Source organism: Ochlerotatus camptorhynchus, unplaced genomic scaffold (genome assembly GCF_037179485.1).
Source record: "Ochlerotatus camptorhynchus isolate MF236.1 unplaced genomic scaffold, CSIRO-AGI_Acam_v1.1 ptg000033l, whole genome shotgun sequence".
Lineage (NCBI taxonomy): Eukaryota > Metazoa > Arthropoda > Insecta > Diptera > Culicidae > Ochlerotatus > Ochlerotatus camptorhynchus.
The window spans coordinates 2,854,590-2,876,545 of record NW_027040524.1 but is presented as its reverse complement, the minus strand read 5'-3'; the positions used below and the strand labels follow the sequence as shown (position 1 = coordinate 2,876,545).

The window sequence follows — 21,956 nt, the reverse complement described above, 5'->3', positions numbered from 1 at the left end:
TGTGAGCACAGGAATTAAATGTAAATTATGAGGTCGATGAATTGAATTGAAAAATCATATAAAATCCATGTGACCGCGTAAAAGTGGAATGGAAGCTGGAGCATGTAAAGAAATTGTACATGTAATTTTACAGCTTTTGGCATATAGCTGTTTCAAATATGAAATTACAAGCTTTTCACGTAACGTTACTTGCAAGTGAAGATGATCATGTGCCTCATGTAAACATCCATGTAAAATTATGTAAAACTACACGTTTGCTCCTATTAATTTACATGTTTTTACATTGGCAAAACGTGTACATGAAAAAGATTGATTTTCTTAACACTGCTTGCTGTGTTGGTATATTTTAGTAACAAACAGGTGGCTGGGTTGCTGTAAAAAATGTTTTATTTGAATCAAGAATGCACTTAAATTGCATATGGAAGAAAATAGTAAATTTCAAATACCACAGGGTGGTCCCTGCATTAAGGAATTTAGATTCGTGGTTGTCTATCATAGTTTTCCCAGTTTAACAGAAACAGCTCAATATGGTAAAACACACCAAGTAACATCGCACTGTAAAACAAACCATAAGAAATGGAGCACGTAATTAGAAAGTACATGTAATAAAAATGTACATTTACAGCTTTTGATATGTAAATTCTTCAAACATGTAAATTTACTAACTTGTCATGTAAACATCCATGATTATCATGTTCATCATTTAATTTTTCATGTTAAATGATGTAGAATTACACGTTCTCTCCTCTTAATTTACGTGTATTGATATTGGCAAACAGTTTACATGAAAAAGAAGGAGTTTCACTACACTTTTTTTGCTGTGCATTATTCAAGTTTCAGTCATGGTCTACAAGAGCATAATAAAACATAAACTTTCGCTTGGGAAATAGATTATTATTTCGGATAAATTTTGACCTTCTGCAATGCAATCTATAGTTGTGAGATCAAAATAAGTTGTTTTCATTCAAAACAGAAATGTAAGGACATTCCAAGGAGAATATTTGAAAAATTAAAACAAAACCTTACATGAATTATAAGGGAACTCCGGGAAGATGATTTGAAAAGGCTAAGCTGAATTTCAAAGGATTTTAGTGATAAACATCCTAAAAATTGCTGAATAGTTCTGTTTAGATTTCAAAGACACCTCTTTGTATATGTAGATTAATTTAAGGGAATTCTCACGACAATTTTTTAGAACACTTATAGTTTAGGTTCTAAGAGTTTCATAGAGGGGATTCTATGCCAGAGAGAATCATAAGATTATTCAAGGGAATCCTAAAATTATTGAGAAAATTTCATAGATATCTTATAAACAGTAATCTTATGGATATCTAGAAATAATCTACATACCTAGGTAATTCAGACATTGATAATTTGGACCAAAGAAATTTGTTTAGTAAGTAGCATTTATCATTCTGAAACTTCAAACAGTTGCTAACATTATACATTATACATTAAAGTAGACTCTAAATGGCAATTATAGGCTATATGGATATCTTTGGAAATATTCTGTGGCTGAGTACATAATGCAAGTCCTGGTTGATCTTAGAGATTCGATCTGACCTTTTAAACCAGGCCTGCCCAACCTTTCTAAACTTGCTTTGAAGCTACATTTTATTTATTTCTTATTCATTCTGGGCTAAAATTCATAATGAAATTATATAATCAGAATGATATCATTACTGAGATCCAGAGACCATGTCCGGCCCGCGGGCCGCACATTGGGCAGCGCTGTTTTAAACAATTTTAGATGACGTGGACTGCAGAACGCGATATTTTTCTATTGGATTCCATTTTAGCATACTTGCCAAAATTGCACCTCTTACATCCAGTACTTACTGAACGGAACGTACTCGTATCCATTTCCAATGCGGCCCTTTTTCGGTGGCAGCGGTGGCCTAATGATGTACTTGGTTCCATCGGGGCTGGTAATGAACGGATCGATGCTCATCGCCTTCGAGAAGCTCCACAGTAAATATATCACCCCCGCTTTGTGTTCCCACTCGTCAAAGAGGGCCTCCCGCAACGATTGCGGCACCAGGACATTAATTTCCGTTGAGTTTATCGTCACTGTCGTTAGCGCCCCGGACACGCCGACCGTTTCTTTGAGGGAGCTGATATCCGTCGGATCCAACATCATCAGCGGTGGATTTTTCAACTTCTGGACGGAAACGCTTTCCTGCTGGCTGTGTCGGGCAGTCATTTCATGGTACACATTCTTCAACGCGTTGAAGTGTTCCGTTTCGTCTTTGATCCAATAGGCAAACAGGTGCCGCCGGAAAGTATCATCAATTTCGGTCAGATTGTCCACCCGCAGCTCGTCGGCGAGAAAGTCTTTAATGTAATCCTCCTTGGAGATTGTCTTTTTCATGTTGGCGATACGGTTCTCGTTGATGTACGAAAGGGTGGTGAAATTGCGGGTGGCATTCGATTGGGGAAGCACGGCTGGGGTCACACCGTATCGACATATTTTCCACAGCCCTGAATGTGATGATTTGAAATAACGTCTGGTCTCAGGTATGAAAATGCCTAGAAAGAGAAGAATGGAAAATATGTGAGAAAAATGTGAATGCCGGCAATGGATGAATGGCTCTCCTTGGACCAATTTTGATCGAGGAGATTATGATCAAAAGTCTTGAATTGAAAGCCATGGCAGTTAGAATCATCATAATGTATATTTTTCATCAGAACATATAGAACAGAGTCAAGTCACAGAGTCTGATTCGAAAACAAAAGGATGATTCAGTGATATACCGGTCTCTGGCTCTCGATCACATGCTTGACAATTTGCCAAATTACTTTTCCTCGTTCACTAAGCAACAAATGACATCTTGGATCCTAGAAACATGGAAATCCGAGCCAAGCCAGTACCGAATGCGGCACCCTCTTTACAGCAGTGAATAAAACTTACTTCCGTAACTTTTTCGCATCAGACAGCTTGGCAAAAAATATACATCAAATGCCGGGCAGAATTATTTACATTCAAACCGAGCCTCTATGTGCGGGCCTGACTGCGGTTGAGACAATGAGGAGAAAGTCCCATGCCAAAATAATTATTTCTTGGTTCTCTTCCTCCACCTGGCACGGTTTGCTGTCTTCCTTCTGTTTCCAACTTTACGATGTTACGTTTGAGTTTTTCTAGTGATTCATGCATCGTTTGGTGATTACGGTAATTAATGGGAAGAGATAAACGAGAAAATGTCGAAAAATATTCAAAAGTCTATTTTTCAAGCTATATTCTTGCGCGGTTTCGTCACCATCACCAAATAAATGGACATTGAAGTATTGTTTTCTTATTTTGTCAATCAGTTGCTAAGACGAAGAAGTCTTAGTAGGACATATTGTTACCATTTAGTTTACAAGACAATCTTCCTTGAATAGAGATTACCGAACGAATGTGTAAACAAGAAATGTACAAATGATTTTTTTTTCAAAGAATTGAAGCTTTCATCTAGTTAAAATCTTACAATACAATCATGTTTTGATTTTGACGGTTTGTACCCTAAAATAAAATATATAGCTCAACTTGTTATTGTAGCGTGAGAGCTCAAAAGAACTTAAAAAAATATTTATTTAAATTTTTTATTTAAGTTGCCATTCAATATTTTTAAAAGAAATATAAAAATTAAACATTTATTAATTTGAAATTTAATATGAAATTGATTATTACTAGTTCCCAAAACCTGTGAGTAACGCATCTAGATTGAAGTGTGCTTTGCTACCGGATAGATATGTATTTTTTCTTGTTTTTTCGTTAGCTACGGTAATTTTTTCGAAGTATTTTAGCTATTTTTTAATTACTTATGCTATAGAGTAAGAAGCTATGCCACGGATTCACTTGGATAACAAACTATGTGCATGAGCATTATTTGTATAATAAATTATGAGCACATCCATGGTCACAGTTGTATAGTCTGTGTATAGTTGATGTATACTGCTTATAATTATTATACAAAAAACACTTATGGTCATGGTAGGTCTTTCAAGTGTATCTGCGGCATTAGTTCCTGTGTTTTGAATACAACTTTTTATGAGAATCCAGAATCGATTACAGTACTTGTTCGCTAGCTGAGTTAAAAGTGGAGCCCAGCAAGCGAATTCCACTCGCTAACTGGGCTGGATTGTCAAACGTCAAAATACTGAGGGAGCTTCAATGGGTTGTTTGATCGGCGTTAAACAAATTAATGTCCATTGAATTGAAATAGTAAAAACTTACTGATTCTTATTTTCTCAGCATCCAATTTCGCTACATATTCAAGTGTTGCTTCAGTGTGAAATAAATACAATTTCAAATTTATTTATATTAACACTTAATATTTCATTCGAATGCCCCTCACCAATTTTGACAACGAAATGTCAAACTAAATGTGACGTATATGTTTTACGTATAACTGCTTTTTAACTGGGCTACAGTCCAGTTAACGAATGCCCAGTTAAAAAACAGCACAATTAAAGAACGTCCAGTTAGCGAACACGTACTGTAAACTGTAGTGATATGTGCATGGAAGATTTTGGACAGTTAGCTGTTGCGAAAGATATATCTATGAGCAGAAGGAAGAGGACGATGGTGACTATGATGCGTTGAGACAGGATCTATCGACACAACCTTTGATGAGATTTTTCCATATTATTTTTCTGACAATGTAGGGGAAATGGCTCTAATGTTGGCCTATGGATCTAAGATTGGGCCCATCGCTAAACATCTGCTATTATCCGGTACTAATGGATATTTTTGGTTTCTATTGAAAATTTAGTCGATTCCTGAAATTATGTATGGGCCCAAATTAGGGACATTTCGGCCGACATTATATTCATTTCCCCTATATTTCCAATAATTTTTTACAGCATGCTTTATTAAATAGGGTATATGTCCCTTACCTCGGTCTAATATGAAGCCTTCAAATACATTTTATTCCGTATCTTATGTAATAATTGAGCTGCAGTCGATGTTTCACACACATGTAAGCTTAGATATTCTAATTCTAGATAGAGCTGGAATTAGGGCCTAACAGCTTTTATAAACAATGACTCGCCCACGCAAACCAACATCCTCATCGGCTAGGGAAAGACTTCCCCTATCCGATGCACAGTGGGGATTTTGGCAGCAAAAAGGCTTGAAATTGTCTGCCGCTCAAACCACACATTGTAAATATGACTTCCTTTGAGAAAAATGTCAAGAATGTTATTCTGCATATTTTCAATTGGCGCACGCGGTGATAAGTGCATGTGTGGAGCCAATTTTGCCTAAAAAACCCGTCTTTTCTGTAGTTCTGTCCCATTATGATACTTCACTGATTCAAATAGTCAGTACCTTTTATCAGAAATAGCCAATTTGTCTTCTAGTAGTCAGCTTGTGCCTTTTAAAAACTATTAATAACATTTATAGGAGAGCATAGGGTCAAATAAGTCAGATTTTGTAATAAAATATAAAACTTTTCCGAATTTAAACTCAATAATAAAAAATAAAAAATAGATGTTCAGAAAGTGGATTACAATAGTCTAAAGGACAAAACTGATTCAAATGCATGTTTTGAGTGTATTTTGCCCCGGTATCTTATATCAAAACAATAAACTTTTTTTGAAAGATTTCTGATGACTGAACAATTTCTGCTGCTGAAATGCTAACACGAGATTTAGGTTTTCTTGCGGGAAAAGGAATCCAAGCATCAAATGTGCTTGTTTTTATACTGTGTACGGACAAATAAATACATTTTTAGTGCCTGATTTACTCCAAAATCCTCTATCAATTGAAAGCATTTAAACTGGTTTATTGGCTTAAAAAGACAATTAATTTTCTTTGGGAATTTCCAAATATACCGTTCAGAAGTCAGTAAGTGAGTTTTGATTAACTATTGGAAACATTTAAAGGAGAATGTGGGGTCAAATAAGCCACGTGTCAAATATACAAGTTTGCTCATTTTGAATGGCATATTAAAAAATAAATATGTACGCTGTACAAAATACTCAGTTAATTGGTTGCAATAGTCTAAAAGATCAAAATTATGCATGTTTAAGTATAATCCTTGTTTTGCACCGGTACCCTTGTTACTCGATTTATTTGTTAAATTACTTGATTAATTTGGTTCGAAAATTTAACAAGTCCAACATTACGGCCGTTTTACTAGTATAGACACCAGCCATTTTATATTTTTACAAGTCTACTGATTTTGGTTGTGGTTTGCGTAGGTATGAGAGCGACAACTAGAACTTTTCACTCTCTCTTTCTTACCAACGCAAATCTAGCCCGTGGACGCCAAGCACGCTCAATTCTGTACAGTTTTAATCGTGCATAGGGGTAAGAAGGGCATAATGAGCATCCCGCACTCCAGTTCCAAACTTCTAATGGTTCAAATTAAATTAATTGGTAGTAGGTTCAATATTACCATTGCAATGATTATTGAGCAATGAATTTGCTTCAAACCATAAGAAATCTAAGGCTAAAGCACAGGAAGCTCACTATGCCCCACCTGTTCACTATGCCCCTCCTTCCTCGACACGTATGCTCAAATAGATGTGTCAGCTATGCTTCAAATTATATATAATTTTGTTTACTCAAATTCGCAAAAACGTAGGTCAATCATAGAATGAGTATATGTCACTCATATTTCCGAAAAACTTTGAGATTTGGACGTAATTGCTTTTGTAAACAAACACGTATATCGCCAATTTCTCGTGAATTTAAACTCAATCTCACGAACAAACCATGCTAAATGATAGAGGAATAATTTATCTACCTGTTTGTGCCGTTAATTTTTTAGGTTGAGTTTTAATTTGCGAGAAATCGACGATAGACGTGTTTGTTTACAAAAGCAATTTCATCCTTATCTCAAAGTTCTCCGGATATAAGTAAATGTTACTCAAATATGAATGACATTTACTCATATTCGATAAAAATTTACTCATTCTAGAAGTGATCCACGCTTTTGCGAATTTGAGTGACCGGTACTTAATTATGAGTTAGTTTCATTTACCGTGCAGTTTGTTTTGATGGCAGGATTTAATGCATGCTATTTCTTAACAACCCAAATTTTAGTAGGATGTACTCATATCCATCAAAAGTAGGGCTACTCTAAATTAACCAAAACAAGTTGGAACTGAAAAGCTGACAAGGGCCTGTTCATAAACTACGTAGACAGTTTTTTGGGATTCTTGACCCCCCCCTCCCCCTGCGTAGACAATTGTCCATACAAAATTTTTAAAATTTGTATGGGTCCTGGATAGTTGTCAACCCCCCCCCCCCCTAAACTGTCTACGTAGTTTATGAACAGCCCCCAAACTAATAACATCGTTCAGATTTAGGTCGATGTTTTCCATTCGTCATCTTGTGTTTACACAATTTGTTTACACAATTTGAATTACCCTACTTTTGACGGATATGAGTAGATCCTACTCAAATTTGGGTTGCTTAGAAATAGCTTGTGTGCCTTGTCGACTCGTTCTTTCACGAAAAGATTAACCTTTTGCCTATGGGGTTTTTCAGTGGAAACAATCCGCTATGTTTCACAAAATTCAACATTTGCTTATGGGGTTTTCTTATAGGAGTGAACGGTTGCAGAGTCGTCGTCGACGCGAAGGGTTTCACCAATATTAAAACAAGTTTATCCAATAAAGTTCATAGGCCATAATTAGGAACACGTCTTAAAGTTACGTCCCTAAAGTTCGGTCCATAGCTATAAAGCACAAAACGCGTTAAATTTTCTTAATTTACAATAAGAGTGAAAAGTGCGATATGTATTTATTTATTAGACTAGCATGTTACATAAAAGTAAGTCCTTTGAATTCATGAAATTATTCGGTCTTCTGATGACCACTGCAGTGTATATTTTCGTTAGTGCAATAATACGGCAAGATCATGGCGCCTTAAATCGAAAAATATAAAAATTCCCTAAAATTTTTGTTTGAAAAAGAGCAATAAATGTTTTAAATTTGTCCCAAAAATAGGCAATTCATTTACGGATTACAATTTCACAGCAGATGTGATATTAGTAGTCCATTGATATTGTGTAAACAGAGAAAAAAATACCTTAAATTTAAGTTCTTTTTAATTAATTTTGTTTAATTTTGAGTTTTGCATCCCACTCTCACTTTTTGTTGTTGTAAAAACGGAACGAGAGATTTGACTATCGTTCTCATGACTATCGTTCAATAAGTGGAAACTGATGATTTTAAATTGGCTCACTACTTGACTAGCCTATTGGTCCCAAGTACATATATAAGCTTACCTCATTCTAGTAGAAATTCTAGTACCACTCTATGTTTTGTTTTTGATTCGCTATGAAAGTTTGACAGATAAAATGAAGGGTTCGTGGATTTTCCTATGTTTCGAGGGGTGCATCGATTAGCTTGGGACCGAAAATAGTACCAGAGCTGAACCAAAAAGTTGATCACGTTTCTTCGGGACCTTCTGGTCTTGGAGTTACCTCTATGCTACTAGTGAGTATATGAGATATTCTCAAATTTGAGTAAATTGAACTTAATTTTGGGTAGAAAATACTCACTAGTAAGTAGTTATTGTTGCCGCAGTCAAATGTATACTACTATAAGCGGTTTACTGAAAATTAGCTTATTGAACGGAACATGGGAGATGAGTGAAAAAAACTTAATTTTGGGAAATTTTCCGATTCCGTGTATAATTGATGAATGAATGAGTCATTTGCTCGATAGGCGGAAGTGAGGGGCTAGGCTAACATTACATCCCATTAACCCTACGTGCTGGATTCAAAGCATATTGCTCTGAATCTTGAAGTGTACTTGCAGTTCCATTGTATATGTGATATCGGAACTGTGGACAAGCGGAACTTGTTGCTTGAGGAAGTGACCTTGGAATGAGCGTGAATTACCAGACATTCTGAAATGGGTCTTTGGATACACAATGGATCGATCGCTATCTAACTCTATGATAATTTCAAACAGATTTCTTCCATAATACCACTGCCAGTCAGATTGAAGATAGAAGAAATCACTGAGGAAAGGTTTTGAAAAATTCCAGGCCAAATAGCAAAAAACAAACTGAATTTTTTACTCAACCTTCTCCGATTTGCATCAAACTTAGCATAAGTGTTTGTTAAGGACTATCAGTCACATTTCTGCTAAAATTCAGCCTTTCTTTATCTTCCAATTTGTTTTCAGAAAAGCCATTTTCAAAATTTTAATAAATCAAAAAAACTTAACCTTCTTTGATTTGCATGAAACTTTGCATAATTGTTTGTCATGGGAAATCATTCATATTTAGTCTCAAATTAGCACATTTGAGAACTTGATTTTTTTTTTCAAAATGGCGTCTTTGCCGTTTACAATAAACGTCACGTATGATCAAAATGACATCTTATACCACGATCAGACTACAGAGTTACAACATGACATATTAATTCTCGACAAGAAAAATGTCATCCAGATTTACACCCACTTCTGGTTGCTTCTGAAACAGATGTAATGGGGCAAATGGCAATGTTTAAATCGGTTTTCAATATTTGTTTCAAGGCAACCCAATAATTAACTTTCAAATACCTTGGAGTTTGGTTGGGGTACCCACATTACGTATTTGAAACAAAACTGTCAACAAAGGATCAACTTTCTACGATCAATTTCAGGGACATGGTGGGGTGCTCACCCGGAAGACCTAATTAAACTATATAAAACGACTATTCTTTCAGTTCTTGAGTATGGCTATTTTTGCTTCCTCTCGGCAAGAAAAAGCCACCTAATTAAATTGGAACGTATTCAATATCGTTGTTTACGTATTGCCCTTGGCTGTATGCATTCAACACACAATATGAGCCTAGACGCGGGCGTAAAACCCCTGCGGAACCGTTTCTGGGAGCTCTCATTAAGAGTATTGATAAAATGTAGTGTCAGTAACAACCTTGTGATTGAAAACTTTGAAGCAATGCTCGAATTGAGCACCCAGACTAGATTCGTGCGAATCTACCTTAATTATATGTCATCGGATATTAGCCTTCCGTGCTATAACCCCCCTCATGTACGCTTTACTAACTACAGTTCCACCATTTTTTTTTCCTTAGGTTTGTTTTTTCCGTCGATCTTGTTTTCCGTGCTGAGCACCAATGCTACCGACGTGCCAAGAAGGCAGCTCCCACACCTGGACCCTACCTATCGACCCATCAACTCATGAACCGGGGACCAACGGCTTTACTTCCCATCCGAAGGAAGGCGTGATCAGAGATGTTATGCCTCAGAACATCCCGGCGGCGCCGACTGGGATTGAACCCAGGCCTGCTGGGGTGAGAGGAAATCACGCTTACCACTACACCACCGGCGCCGTTACAGTTCCACCATTGACTATGATCTCTCTATGAAACAGGCTATTCAAGGAGTTCCAGATCAACTTCGACCTATCGCAATTCCCCGTATTTTTGCTGAAAAGTACCAACAAGTCAATTGCAATAGAAGATTTTTCCCTGATGGATCCACTGGCTTTGGTGTCTTCATGAATAATCAACCGCCTTCCGGAAACTTCAGGAACCTTGTTCCGTTTATGTTGCTGAGCTAGCAGCAATCAACTTCGCATTGGGGATGATTTCCGATACGCCCATACACCATTACTTCATCTTCTCGTATAGTCTCAGTTCGATTGAGGCTATTCGGTCGATGAAACAAGGTAGACACTCATCTTATTTCCTTATCATACAGGATTACCTTTGTATGGGTCCCTTCACATTGCTCAATCCTAGGCAATGAGAAGGCAGACTCTCTTGCAAAGGTGGGCGCACAACAATGCGAGATTTATGATATAAGAATTTCACAAGAATTTTTCCCATTAGTACGTTAGAGTTCTCTTCTAAGTTGACAAAACGATTGGACAAGTAATTCTTTCTTTGGTGGTGGTTACATTCCATTACTCCAAATTGTTCTTCGAGAGTGTGGTTCAAAGGTGTAAGTCGGGGATTCATTCGCGTGATGTCAAGACTTATGTCCAACCACTACTCGCTAGACGCACATCTCTACATAATAAATCTCGTTGACAGCAATGTATGTAGGTACATGTAGGTAATCATGTGATATTTATTTTTGTATACAACAAAAATAAAAATATTGTTTTTAACATCGGTTGAAGAAGTAGCGGCAGCATATCTATTGGAGCTCTTCGAAATCATCGTGATGTCATGGATTCCTTTGCAACATATCGGGTGAGATCTTTCCTTTATTTTTCTCGTAATCCCATTTTATTGTTAGTCATGTTAGCTATACATCACACTTTACACTTTACATTTACATCCTTATATAATTAGTAATTAGAAATGAAAATATATATTTGCTTAATATAACCTTGAAATTTCAGTGTTACATCCACTTAATATTGTGAGCTGAGGAAACATAGAGCTGCATCTTATTATATGTAAAACAATTATTATTTTCATTGCAGAATATGAACTATTTTATCTAGGGGAATTTACGTATTCTCGGCATCCTAAGCAGCGACCTTCTTTCTATAGCCTTTTTCTCTATGGAACGCACACATATGCAGTATTGGTTTGTTTACAATCTTTTGCTGCCAGCTGTTCTAACAATTTCAGTCGAAAGAATTGTCAAAAACTGTTCTGAAACGCTTTTACAAAGCTCCAATCTTCTCTAGTGAGAGCGAGTATTGTCGGCAACCAGTTTTTCTTCGGCAACCGTTCCATTTGAACTGCATGTAAATCTGCTGTTCTATTATCGGCAACTCGAAATCAGCTACAATTTGTAGTGCGTGTGTTTCATTTCAAGAAAACTTTGCTAGATTTCTTTTTCTCAGTGGTAAAAATATAGTCAAATTGAAGCTGAAAGCATAAAGAATCGTTTGCATGCCTTCAGCGAAGTGTTTTCGTAAGAAAATCCAGTGAAAATAGTGTTTCAATTTGGGTTGCCGAAAATAGTCTGTCATGCCGAAGCCGTCATTTCCCCTATATAAATTTATATTCATTATTTCATATTTAATGTTTTGATATATTTCATTTCTCCATTACATATATTTTCATTATATAAATAAATACTGGGTTGGGAGGGAGCATCAGGGTATCATTTGACCTGGGACTGGACGATGGAGTGGTATGACAAACGGAGTCTAGGAGGGAATAAACACTATCATTTTCTTTATCCTACCGATTCGATTGTGATGGTGTGAATTCTACTTCAACAGTTTCAGTGAGATTGACGCGCCCTTCTTAACAAACCATCATGTAGGAAGCTTAATAAGTATTGCGAATTGCGTTATTCGATTTGTTGGATCGTATCGTTGGAAGGAGATTCTTAAATTCCCGTAGATTTCGTGTAAGTGTCTCTGCTTACGGGTCCGCACCTCCGTTTTTGGCCCTTCATACAGCGATATTGTGAATTCATATCGGTAGCTCAAATTGATCTTGCTATTAAGTGGAGCTGCATACAAGACAAGATCTTTGAAGGGATGGTGGCTACCTTACATACATACATACACAACAAAAATAAAAATATTGTACTGAAAAAAAGAGTGGCTGGACCAAAACCGATCGATGACAAATTTTAAAAGAATTCTTTTTTCCTTTATTTAACATCGGTCTCTGTTCTGTAATCTAGTGCCAAACACCGACGGACATCGATTGCCCGACCTCAGCTGGGATTGAACCCAGACCTATTGGGGTGGAAAGCAGTCACGCTTACCACTACACCACCGGCGCTGGCATTTTAAAAGAATTAATATGTACGAATTAATAAAATTTAATACTTAAAACGTGAATTTCACATCGTATATCTCTGTTGTTTGAGAACGTTCATTTTTGCAGCAAAATTTTGGATCCATCAAATTATAGTCCTAACTAAGTCTAGAAACTTTTTTGAATACATCAACTCAATTGGATGCAATCCCAGAGCGTTGATATAGTTTCTTGCTAGATTTCATTCCTGGCCAACTGTGAAAAGGACTGCAGCGTTTAAGCAAGTTTTTCCAGAATGCTTATTAACTTTGTTTGAAAAATTAGCTAACATAAAAATATCAAACTTATTTTAAAATTCTTCCACATTACACAATTTGTTCATGTCGCGAAACTTTTCTAATTCTGCATACTTTTCATGCAAATCTGTAATAGAATCTTACATTTCCCTGTTGGGTGTAGGTAAGATAATTTAGATACAAGAATGCATGGATTTTCATATCAACTATCATATATTTCATGAATGGCATTGATCATCTCCATTACAGCCTATCCAGAACCTGAATCATCGAGCAAAGCCTGCTACTGGAATGGTAGGTATTACGTTCTTAATTGATGGGCTTGTTTGATGTAATTCATTCACTGTTTATTTATGCAGCTGAGTGGAAATTAAGCGGTGTTATAATATAGCATTTATCCATCCATTGAAACTCGCGAAATACAACGAGAACCATCAGCAGTAAACCAGCTTTAATATACCGAGTGTGTTTTTGTTTGGGAAATTTATATTGTTTTAATTACCTTCTAGTAGAAAACACACATTGACAAATATTTAAATTGATGGGTCTGTGTTCATTCAATTTAAAGTTCATGTTTAACAATGTTTCGTAGTCATTGCGTTAAAATAAGCTCTGCAGATTTGTGGGGAAACCATGCTCATATTATATAGCTACCAATGAATATTTATTTATAGCACTTTCAACACCGCAGGAAACCACATGACCCTAAACATATACAAGACATCGATCGTTAAGTTTCCTGATCAAATTAATTTTCGTTTGTTTGTATTCCAAATAAACCAAACATGCATCGAGTTGATAGGAAATGAAAAGGCAACCCTGAGTCAAACATCCTTCCACATTAGTTCGGACGAATTGTCCGCCAAATGAAATCCGAAATGATCGAACATGAATTCCCAACAGCTGTCGGATGCATTCGCCGACGTTGTTCGTGCGACCAATCTTTCGTCTGTCGCAGAGCTACCTACACGTAATACGAATCTTTCTACCTATGTTTATTTTGGTAAGTCGCTTGTTTTTCGCATTTGTATTGTAGGGGTGAAATCTGCTGTGTGAGGATGACATTCGCGACTGAATAAACTTTCTCTCGGTGTGCATGGTGAAGCAATATTATAACAAAACATAAGTATCACTGAATCTTTCAATATTTGAACATAGCGATTTTAATCTTTCATCAGGTAATCTGCATGGGTTTGAAAATAATCCACCCAGAGATCACGAAATTTTGATTTGAATTTTCAATATTTCAAAAAGTCTTATTAGGATGGTAACAAAATAAAAAATAAACGGAATACCTCGAGCACTGCAGATTTATAAATGTTCAATTTATAAGCTAGTTTGTGACTAAACTCAACCCAAAATTCTGCTGCTCATCGAAATTTGAAAGATGACTATAAACATTAAATTAGGATACTGCATGTGATTTTTGACACTGTAGTTACCAGCTTTCATTTATTTATTCAGAACCTAATTTCAGAAACCGTACCAATAAATAGAAAAAAAGCGAACACAAAATAACAAACTGCCAGCGTTGTACAATCCACAACTAAAACATTTGAAGAATGAATAGCAGAAAACACACAAATTATACAAAAACGAAATCCCTAGCACAAATTTAAGCACTATCAAAACATATGCAACCAACTCAACACAGCCATTAACTCTGCACATGAAGAATATAATCGTCGAAAATGAAATCTAATCAATTTTGTAAAAACGAAATTGAAAAGTAATAATTTTCCGTCACGAATGCATTTTGACGGAAATGCAGGGCAAATCCTTCTGAAATCTGCAATCCCTTTGCAAATTTATTTAAGGATGTAGATACCACATATTTTGAAAAAGACCACGACCGCGACTTCTTTGGATTCATTCCCGAAATTTCTAACAACATATCTGTCAATCAACTATGTCAACATGAAGTCCTCAATGCACTAAACAATTTGGATGCGTCCTGACGGAATTGCACCTGTATTCTTGAAAAATCTTTCAGAACAACTTTCTCTTCCTTTAGATCGCCTTTTCAATATGTCTCTGAAAAAATCCCCGAAATTTGGAAATCGTCTCATTTGGTGACTATTTTCATCAGCAACTATCGTGAAATTGCTATTATCTCTTGGATCTTAAAACTTGTTGTATCAATAGTAAAAGGTAATATTCTTCAGCAAGTAAAAAATCAAATTACAAACAATCAGCACAGCTTCTTCAAAGGTCGCTCAGCTACATCAAATCTCCATGAATTTGTAGCCTTCATTCTTAACGCCATGGACAATGGCAAGCAAGTAAAGGGTGTATTCGATTAAAATGGCACACCGAAAATCTTCTGTATCTTTAGAACCGTATTGTATATTTTTTACATCTGTCAAGTTTCATAGTTATTCATACAGTAGTTCCAGTCATGTCGTCGAAACAATAAATTGCCCGTCAAAACATTGTGTGCACTTACAATCCAGATGCGTCCCACCGATGGATCGCTAAAAAGCTTAGAATTGCAAATACGGCTGTGTTTCGTGTAATAAGAACCTTCAAGGAGCGTCTGAGTGTCCGAAGGAAGGAAATGAGTGGTCGTAAAAGTGGTCCAATGGACAGTAAAATGGCCAGGAAAGTGGTGCAACCGTTCATGGCCCGTCCAAACATGTCAATTCGAGATGTTGCTAAAAAGTCCAAGGTGTCAGTCGGTTTTGTGCAGAAAACCATGAAGCGTGCTGGGTTACATGTTTACAAGTTGCAAAAAGCGCCAAACCGGAGTGAAAAGCCAAACATCACTACGAGAACCCGTGCCCAGAAACTTTACACGAAGTTGCTCACCAAATCGTGTTGCATCGTGATGGATGACGAAATTTACGTCAAGGCCGACTTCCGTCAACTTCCTGGGCAAGAATATTTCGTTGCCAAGTCTAAGTTCGATGTTCCGGAGGATGGTCGAAAGAAGAAATTATCGAAATTTGCAAGGAATTTCCTGATGTGGCAGGCGATTTGCGGATGTGGTGAAATAAGCGCTCCCTTCATCACTTCCGGAACAATCAACGGTGCGATTTACACGGAAGAGTGCCTTAAGAAGTGTCTCTTGCCATTCATAAGAAAGCACAAAGGATCAACTCAGTTTTCGCCTGATCTAGCACCTGCCACTACGCTCGAAACGTGTTGGAGTGGTACGGAGCAAACGGAGTCAATTTTGTGCCAAAAGATATGAACCCACCAAATTCACCGGAGCTTCGGCCAATTGAAAAATTTTGGGCAATTATGAAGACGGAACTTCGCAAACATCCCAAAACTATTAAAACAGAGTTGGAGTTGAAGAAAATTTGGGTAAAAACAACAAAAACACTGGGAAAATCAGTTGTACAAAATTTGATGGGTGGAGCGAAAAGGAATGTGCTGGCATTCGAGATGGGAGACAAAATTGAATAAAACTAATTTTGTAAAACATAACCAGTGATGGCATGATCATGAGCAAATTGATATTTTGCAGCCCTCATACGCTCTCAATCTCACGCTTGATGCTTAATATTGATTTTACAAGTCTCGCAATATGACTATTAACAAAGTGTAAAGTTGAAGCCTCGATAGAAGCTGAGAGTTGAATGGACGCAAAAATGATTCCGTTGCACCTCGTTTTCTTAGAAAGAGAAGGTATACTAATGCTCTCTTTATTATCTTCACCGATGGCAGACACGAAACGACTGCTGCCAGCCGTTATGGAAGTTTCGGTTGCATTCGGGTGTAAAGCAAAAATTAAGAAACTCAATCTCACCAAAGTTTGGAGAGATTTGCAGCTGATGAGTTTTGTTAACTTGATATTCCGAGCTTGATATTCACAGCTTGCAATATCAACCGCAGTTGTGTGCTTGTTGATTTTTGTCTACGTGATCTTGGGCTTTGGTGAGATTTGATTTTTTGATATTTTTTTTACTCATTCTATACTCATTAGTAGTTTTTCATTCCCTGAAAATTTCCGATCCGATTATCGGTATAATTTTGGTGATTAAATGTGTGTGTGCCATTTTCATCGAATACACCCTCTATAAGCTCTTTATACTGACTTAAGAAAAGCATTTGACCGAATCGACACACCATTATTTCTCTTTAAATTGTAAAAAATAGGGATGGAATCTAGACTTTTTAATTGGCTCTAATCGCGTGCAAACAAATAGTTCTTTTTCAAAATAAACGTTCAAAACCCATTTCGGTCACCTCTGGGGTGCCTTAGGGTTCTCATCAAGGCATTAAGGTAATAAATGTCTACTCAAACTCTTTTTTAAATATTTTTAGGCAACCAAAAAGTAGAAAAATGGTAGGGACCTAGGTGTAATCCTAGACTCCAAACTCACTTTTGTAGAACATTATAATACCATCATTACGAAAGCAAGTAGTATGCTGGGCTTTATTAAGTGGTTCAGCTATGATTTTCAAGACCTATACACTATTACATTTTTATACGTTACATACGTAAACTGGCGCGTTAACCATAGCACGACTATAGAGGAAATGCTTCGTCAACCCGAAGGAGTACCAACCGGAACATTGGGATCGACGCCAGTAAAGCTTGGGTCACAAGGTGAGAAACTGCAAAGGCCCTGACAGATCTGATATGTGCAGGAAATGCAAAAGACTGTACGAAACAACCGAGGTGCATGCTCTGTAAAAAGGAGGATGGTGGGCCAATAATAATGGTGGTAACCCAAATAAATCTCAATCATTGTAACACAGCACAGCAACTGTTGTGGCAGTCGACATCGTAAACAAAATTCAACGTTGCAATCATTGCAAAGCCATATCGAGTCCCTCTCGATAATGGTACCTGGGTGGCGGATAGAGCAGGAATGACTACCATACAAGTCATGGACAGGTATCCCATTCAACAAGTGGTGGTGGGCTTATACGAAGGTTTCGTGATCGTCAAAATCAATCGAATCTTTGTATGTAGTTGCTACGCACCTCCGAGATGGACAATGGAGCAGTTCCACCAGATGCTAGATAGGCTCACTGGAGAGCCCATTGGATGGAGACCAGTCGTCCCCGCAGGAGATTTCAATGCTTGGGAAGTGGATTGGGGGAGCAGATGTACCAACGCAAGAGGGTATAGTCTGCTGTAAGCTCTGGCAACGTTGAAAGTCAGTCTGGGCAACTTATGAACCATCAGCACCTTCGGCAAAGATGGTAGGGAATCCATTATCGTCGTAACTTTCTGTGCTCTGCCGCTAGTGGCAAGTATGAACTGGAGAGTGTGCGAAGAGTACACCCATAGTGACCATCAGGTGATCCGGTACAGTATCGGAGAACGGACACCGGTGGAAATGAGGAGAACGATAGTGGCGATCCAGTCGCTCCCGGACATGTTCAGGATGGTGTTGCAGAAATGTCTGGACGAGGGTCAGTTCCCTGATAGGTTATACAAAAACTTGTGCTGCTGCCGAATCCCGGAAAACCGCCGAGGGATCCTGCATCGTATAGGCCAATATGCTTACTGGATACTGTAGGAAAGCTCTTGGAGAGGATCATTCTGAACAGGCTGACGAAATACTCGGAGAGTGAACATGCATTGTCGGAGAGGCAGTTCAGATTCCGGAAAAGGAGACCAATGGTGGATGCAATTCGGACAGTGGTTGACAGATCCGAGAAAACTTCCAAACAGAAGCGGAAAGGAGATCGATACTGTGCCGTGATTACGATTGATGTAAAGAATGCATTCAATAGTGCCAGCTGGGAGGCCATCACCGAGACGCTCCATAGAATGAGGGTTCCAGGCTACCTCTGTAGGATTCTAAGTAGTTTCTTCTAGAACCGGGTCCTGGTCTACGAGGCAGACACGGCGCAGAAATTGCTTAGGATCACGGCGGGAGTTCCACAAGACTCCATTATAGGGCTCAAGCTGCCCAAAGTAGTCGAGATGCATCTAATGATTTTACCGCTCACGGAACATTTCAAAATACAATTTTTAAGTTAATAAATCTTAACTTTTTGAATTATTTGATGGATGAACCAAGCAATGCGGTTAAGTTTTGGGGTTTAAGTTTGAGCCATAACAAAAAGTGGTGGTGAACTGGCATTTCCTCATCTATGAAAATTTATTCTAAGTATTTTGGCCTTGCACACTCATCTTCTTCCGTCAACCGACTGTTTGGAGGATTCCAATGAGAATTCAGTATAAATTGACCGAAATCTTAATACAGATACACATTTTTGACAATGCATGGAATACTAGAATTTCTAGTTCTAGTTTCAAATAATCATGTAAACCTCAACATTTATAGTAGCTTGGTGCGATAATAAATATAAATATATTATTTCAAAGCATGTCAAAAAGCAACAAATTTATAACTTTGTTTTGTTAAAATAAATATATTTGGAATGGTTCGACTGGGAATTGATGCGTGATGGCTTTTTAGTATCGGAAAAATTAAAATACTGCTATTTAATTTTTTGTCCAACGTTGAGTACGTAATGCCAGAGCGTAAAAAAATGGAAAGGGTTTTCGACGGATAAATGAATCCGAACCGTTTGCGTTTAAGCGGGAAAACTCTGACCTTGGACAATTTTCAGGTTCCACAGAACCACACTAGACGAGAAAACTGTAATTATTGAGTCCCTGAAGAAGGTCCCAAATGGACCGAAACGTTGGACAAAATATAAAATAGTAGTATTTTGATTTTGTCGAGACTGAAAAGTCATACTCATTACAAAATAAATCAAAACGTCTTGAACATAATTGGCATATTTTGATGAAAACATTATTATTAAAAAAAAAAAATCCTGACAAATCCAGACTTTTTATTCTAAAAGAGACAGAACTCAGGTCAAGTCATGGTGACATAAATTAATATGGTTATCATCTATCATGCTGCGTGAATCTTTAATTGCAATACATTAACTAATGATAAATCATTCAATCGTCCTACTTTGAGACAATATTTGACAACATTTGTATGTCCTTATTTTCATCCCGTATTTTGACTTGAAAAGAAATCTCATTAAAACCGGCCTCAATTTAATGTTCAAATCAGCCATCAAAAAAATGTTCTGGCAAAAAAATTCAGGAAAAATTCTCCGGCTCCAAACGATTTATCCGCTAATTATTCGCAAATTTTCACTCCACAAGTGGTAAATCGTTGCAATCATGAATGCAAATTAAGTTGCACTACGCCGGCCGCGCACCGACCGACAATCAGAGTGGGGTGAAGGAAATGAGAGAGCAGTCTAAAATTATAAAGCGCGTGGCCAAATTAGATTATTTCAGTCCATCCTCCATGCGTACGTGTTCACGTTCCGCTCCTAATAGAATCGGCTCGCGGTCGAGGAAATGTTGTTGATACACCACACATACAAACACACATTGCCGGAGTCAGACGTACGTACCTTGACCACCTGTTACGACGAACCAATGATCGGTGGAAATGGCAACGATCCACACTATCACAGCGACGCCGATCAGCAGGGTGCATCCGAGCAGTATCCGCCGTTGCCGGTAGAACTCCTCCATTAGAGGTTTCCGCTCCTCCTCGCGACCAATCGATGAGGTGGACATTTTTCTTAACTGCTTATAACGGAGCGCTTCACGCTCAATTTATGTTGGCAAATTGTTGATTGGCAGCCGTTTGAACACTTTTCAAGTGGGTTTGGTTAATTCCTAGGCAATGAAACGATTTTCACCTCGTTCACTGAACAGTGTTGGGATTTTTCTTCGGCTTGACCCACTTCTATCACACTTTTGACTCTCTTCCGAATGGATGCACCTTGCCACTGCTCACAATGTAATTCACCTATGTACGCTATTCACTATGGTGGAGATTTATTTTTGAACATTCAAACTTATCTGATATCTCATCAAACGTCGTATCGTGAGATTGAAAGTCACATTTTTATTCACTTTCTTCTTTTTGCCTTTTCGATCCGTAGTTTCCTAAATAAAAGAAGAAAAATTAACGCTCCAACGTCGCGAATCGTAAACCGGCTGAAATTGATGAAAATACAGATAACTTTTCACTGTTATTTACGAAGTGAGCCGGGAGCGCTGTAAAAATAATCCTCTGGGACAATGCACTGATTCGCACCGAGCCGATTTATTCAATTTCACTGCAAGACATTTTCTGCCGACAAGAAGTGATTCATTTGAAAAGTGGAAAATTTTCTTCTGAAAAGACTTTTCCAAACTCAAAGATTTTGAATATTTTCGACGATTTCCAAAGAAACATAAAATCTCGCTCAAGAGCACACCAATTGTTACACATAAACTGCTTCCAAAAATAAGCACCACTTGCAGCGCTGATTTGAATACAGATCACGTTCCCATTCACTCGGACGCCATCATCACCGTCTGTCACGCACGCACGCACGATTCGTACTACTGGTCTGCACACGATCAAGCCGAGTGCGTGAAATTCTCTCTCCCTCTCGTGATGGTTAGTCAGGAAACAGATCAGGGAAAAGTTCGACTAGTTCTTATCGCGCCGTCTGTGCGCAGTAGAAAATGCTGCGTTTTCTTCCCACACCAACTGACCGAACGACCGACCGACCGACCAACCGACCAACTGAACTGGTGGCAATTCGAGTCGGGAGAGAAAGCTTTGCGCACCGCGGTTATCTTGTTGCTACTAGCACTGCTGTTGTTACTGTTTGGCCCAGATCTGAGACTGAAAATAGAGATTTTCCGAGTAATCTGCAATGGTGATAGTGGTGGTGGTGGCGGTGCTGGTGGTCGTTGATCGCCATCAGATGTAGTGAACCACTGTCTGTAATGAAACAAGAAAACAATTTTGAATCGACTCACCTAGTGGTTCGATGTAAAATATTCTTATTTCCGTTATTCCTATGAGTTGGAGAATCAAAAACAGGATGGGTTTTCTTTTTTTCGTTTATTTTGTGAATATTTACAGAAGACTTTTCATGCTTCATTTCTATGTTTCAAAACTTTAAATTGAAGAAATTTGCTGTAAACATGTTTCATATCTGTACAAAATTCTATTTTTTGGCCAATTTTCGATTGCTAAAGCATACTTCATTTACAAATGTTATTGTTATGTTATTGCTTGTATTT

General features: G+C 37.7%; 1 protein-coding gene across 3 annotated transcripts in view; it reads right to left on the bottom strand.

Moving 5' to 3' along the window:
• LOC135709224 (uncharacterized) overlaps window positions 1-21,478 on the bottom strand; it is a 34,621-nt gene extending 13,143 nt beyond the window's left edge. The window contains exons 1-3 of one of the 3 annotated variants that reach the window (XM_065231483.1): window positions 21,135-21,478; window positions 20,279-20,822; window positions 1,840-2,529 (exon numbers count right to left, since the gene is read on the bottom strand). In XM_065231483.1, coding sequence (XP_065087555.1) covers window positions 1,840-2,529; window positions 20,279-20,447 — 859 coding nt within the window. In that variant the 5' untranslated portion in view covers window positions 20,448-20,822; window positions 21,135-21,478. The remainder of the gene's footprint in view (window positions 1-1,839; window positions 2,530-20,278; window positions 20,823-21,134) is intronic. The other 2 variants (XM_065231493.1, XM_065231502.1) reach the window with 2 other exon arrangements.
• Between the last annotated feature and the right edge of the window lie 478 nt (window positions 21,479-21,956).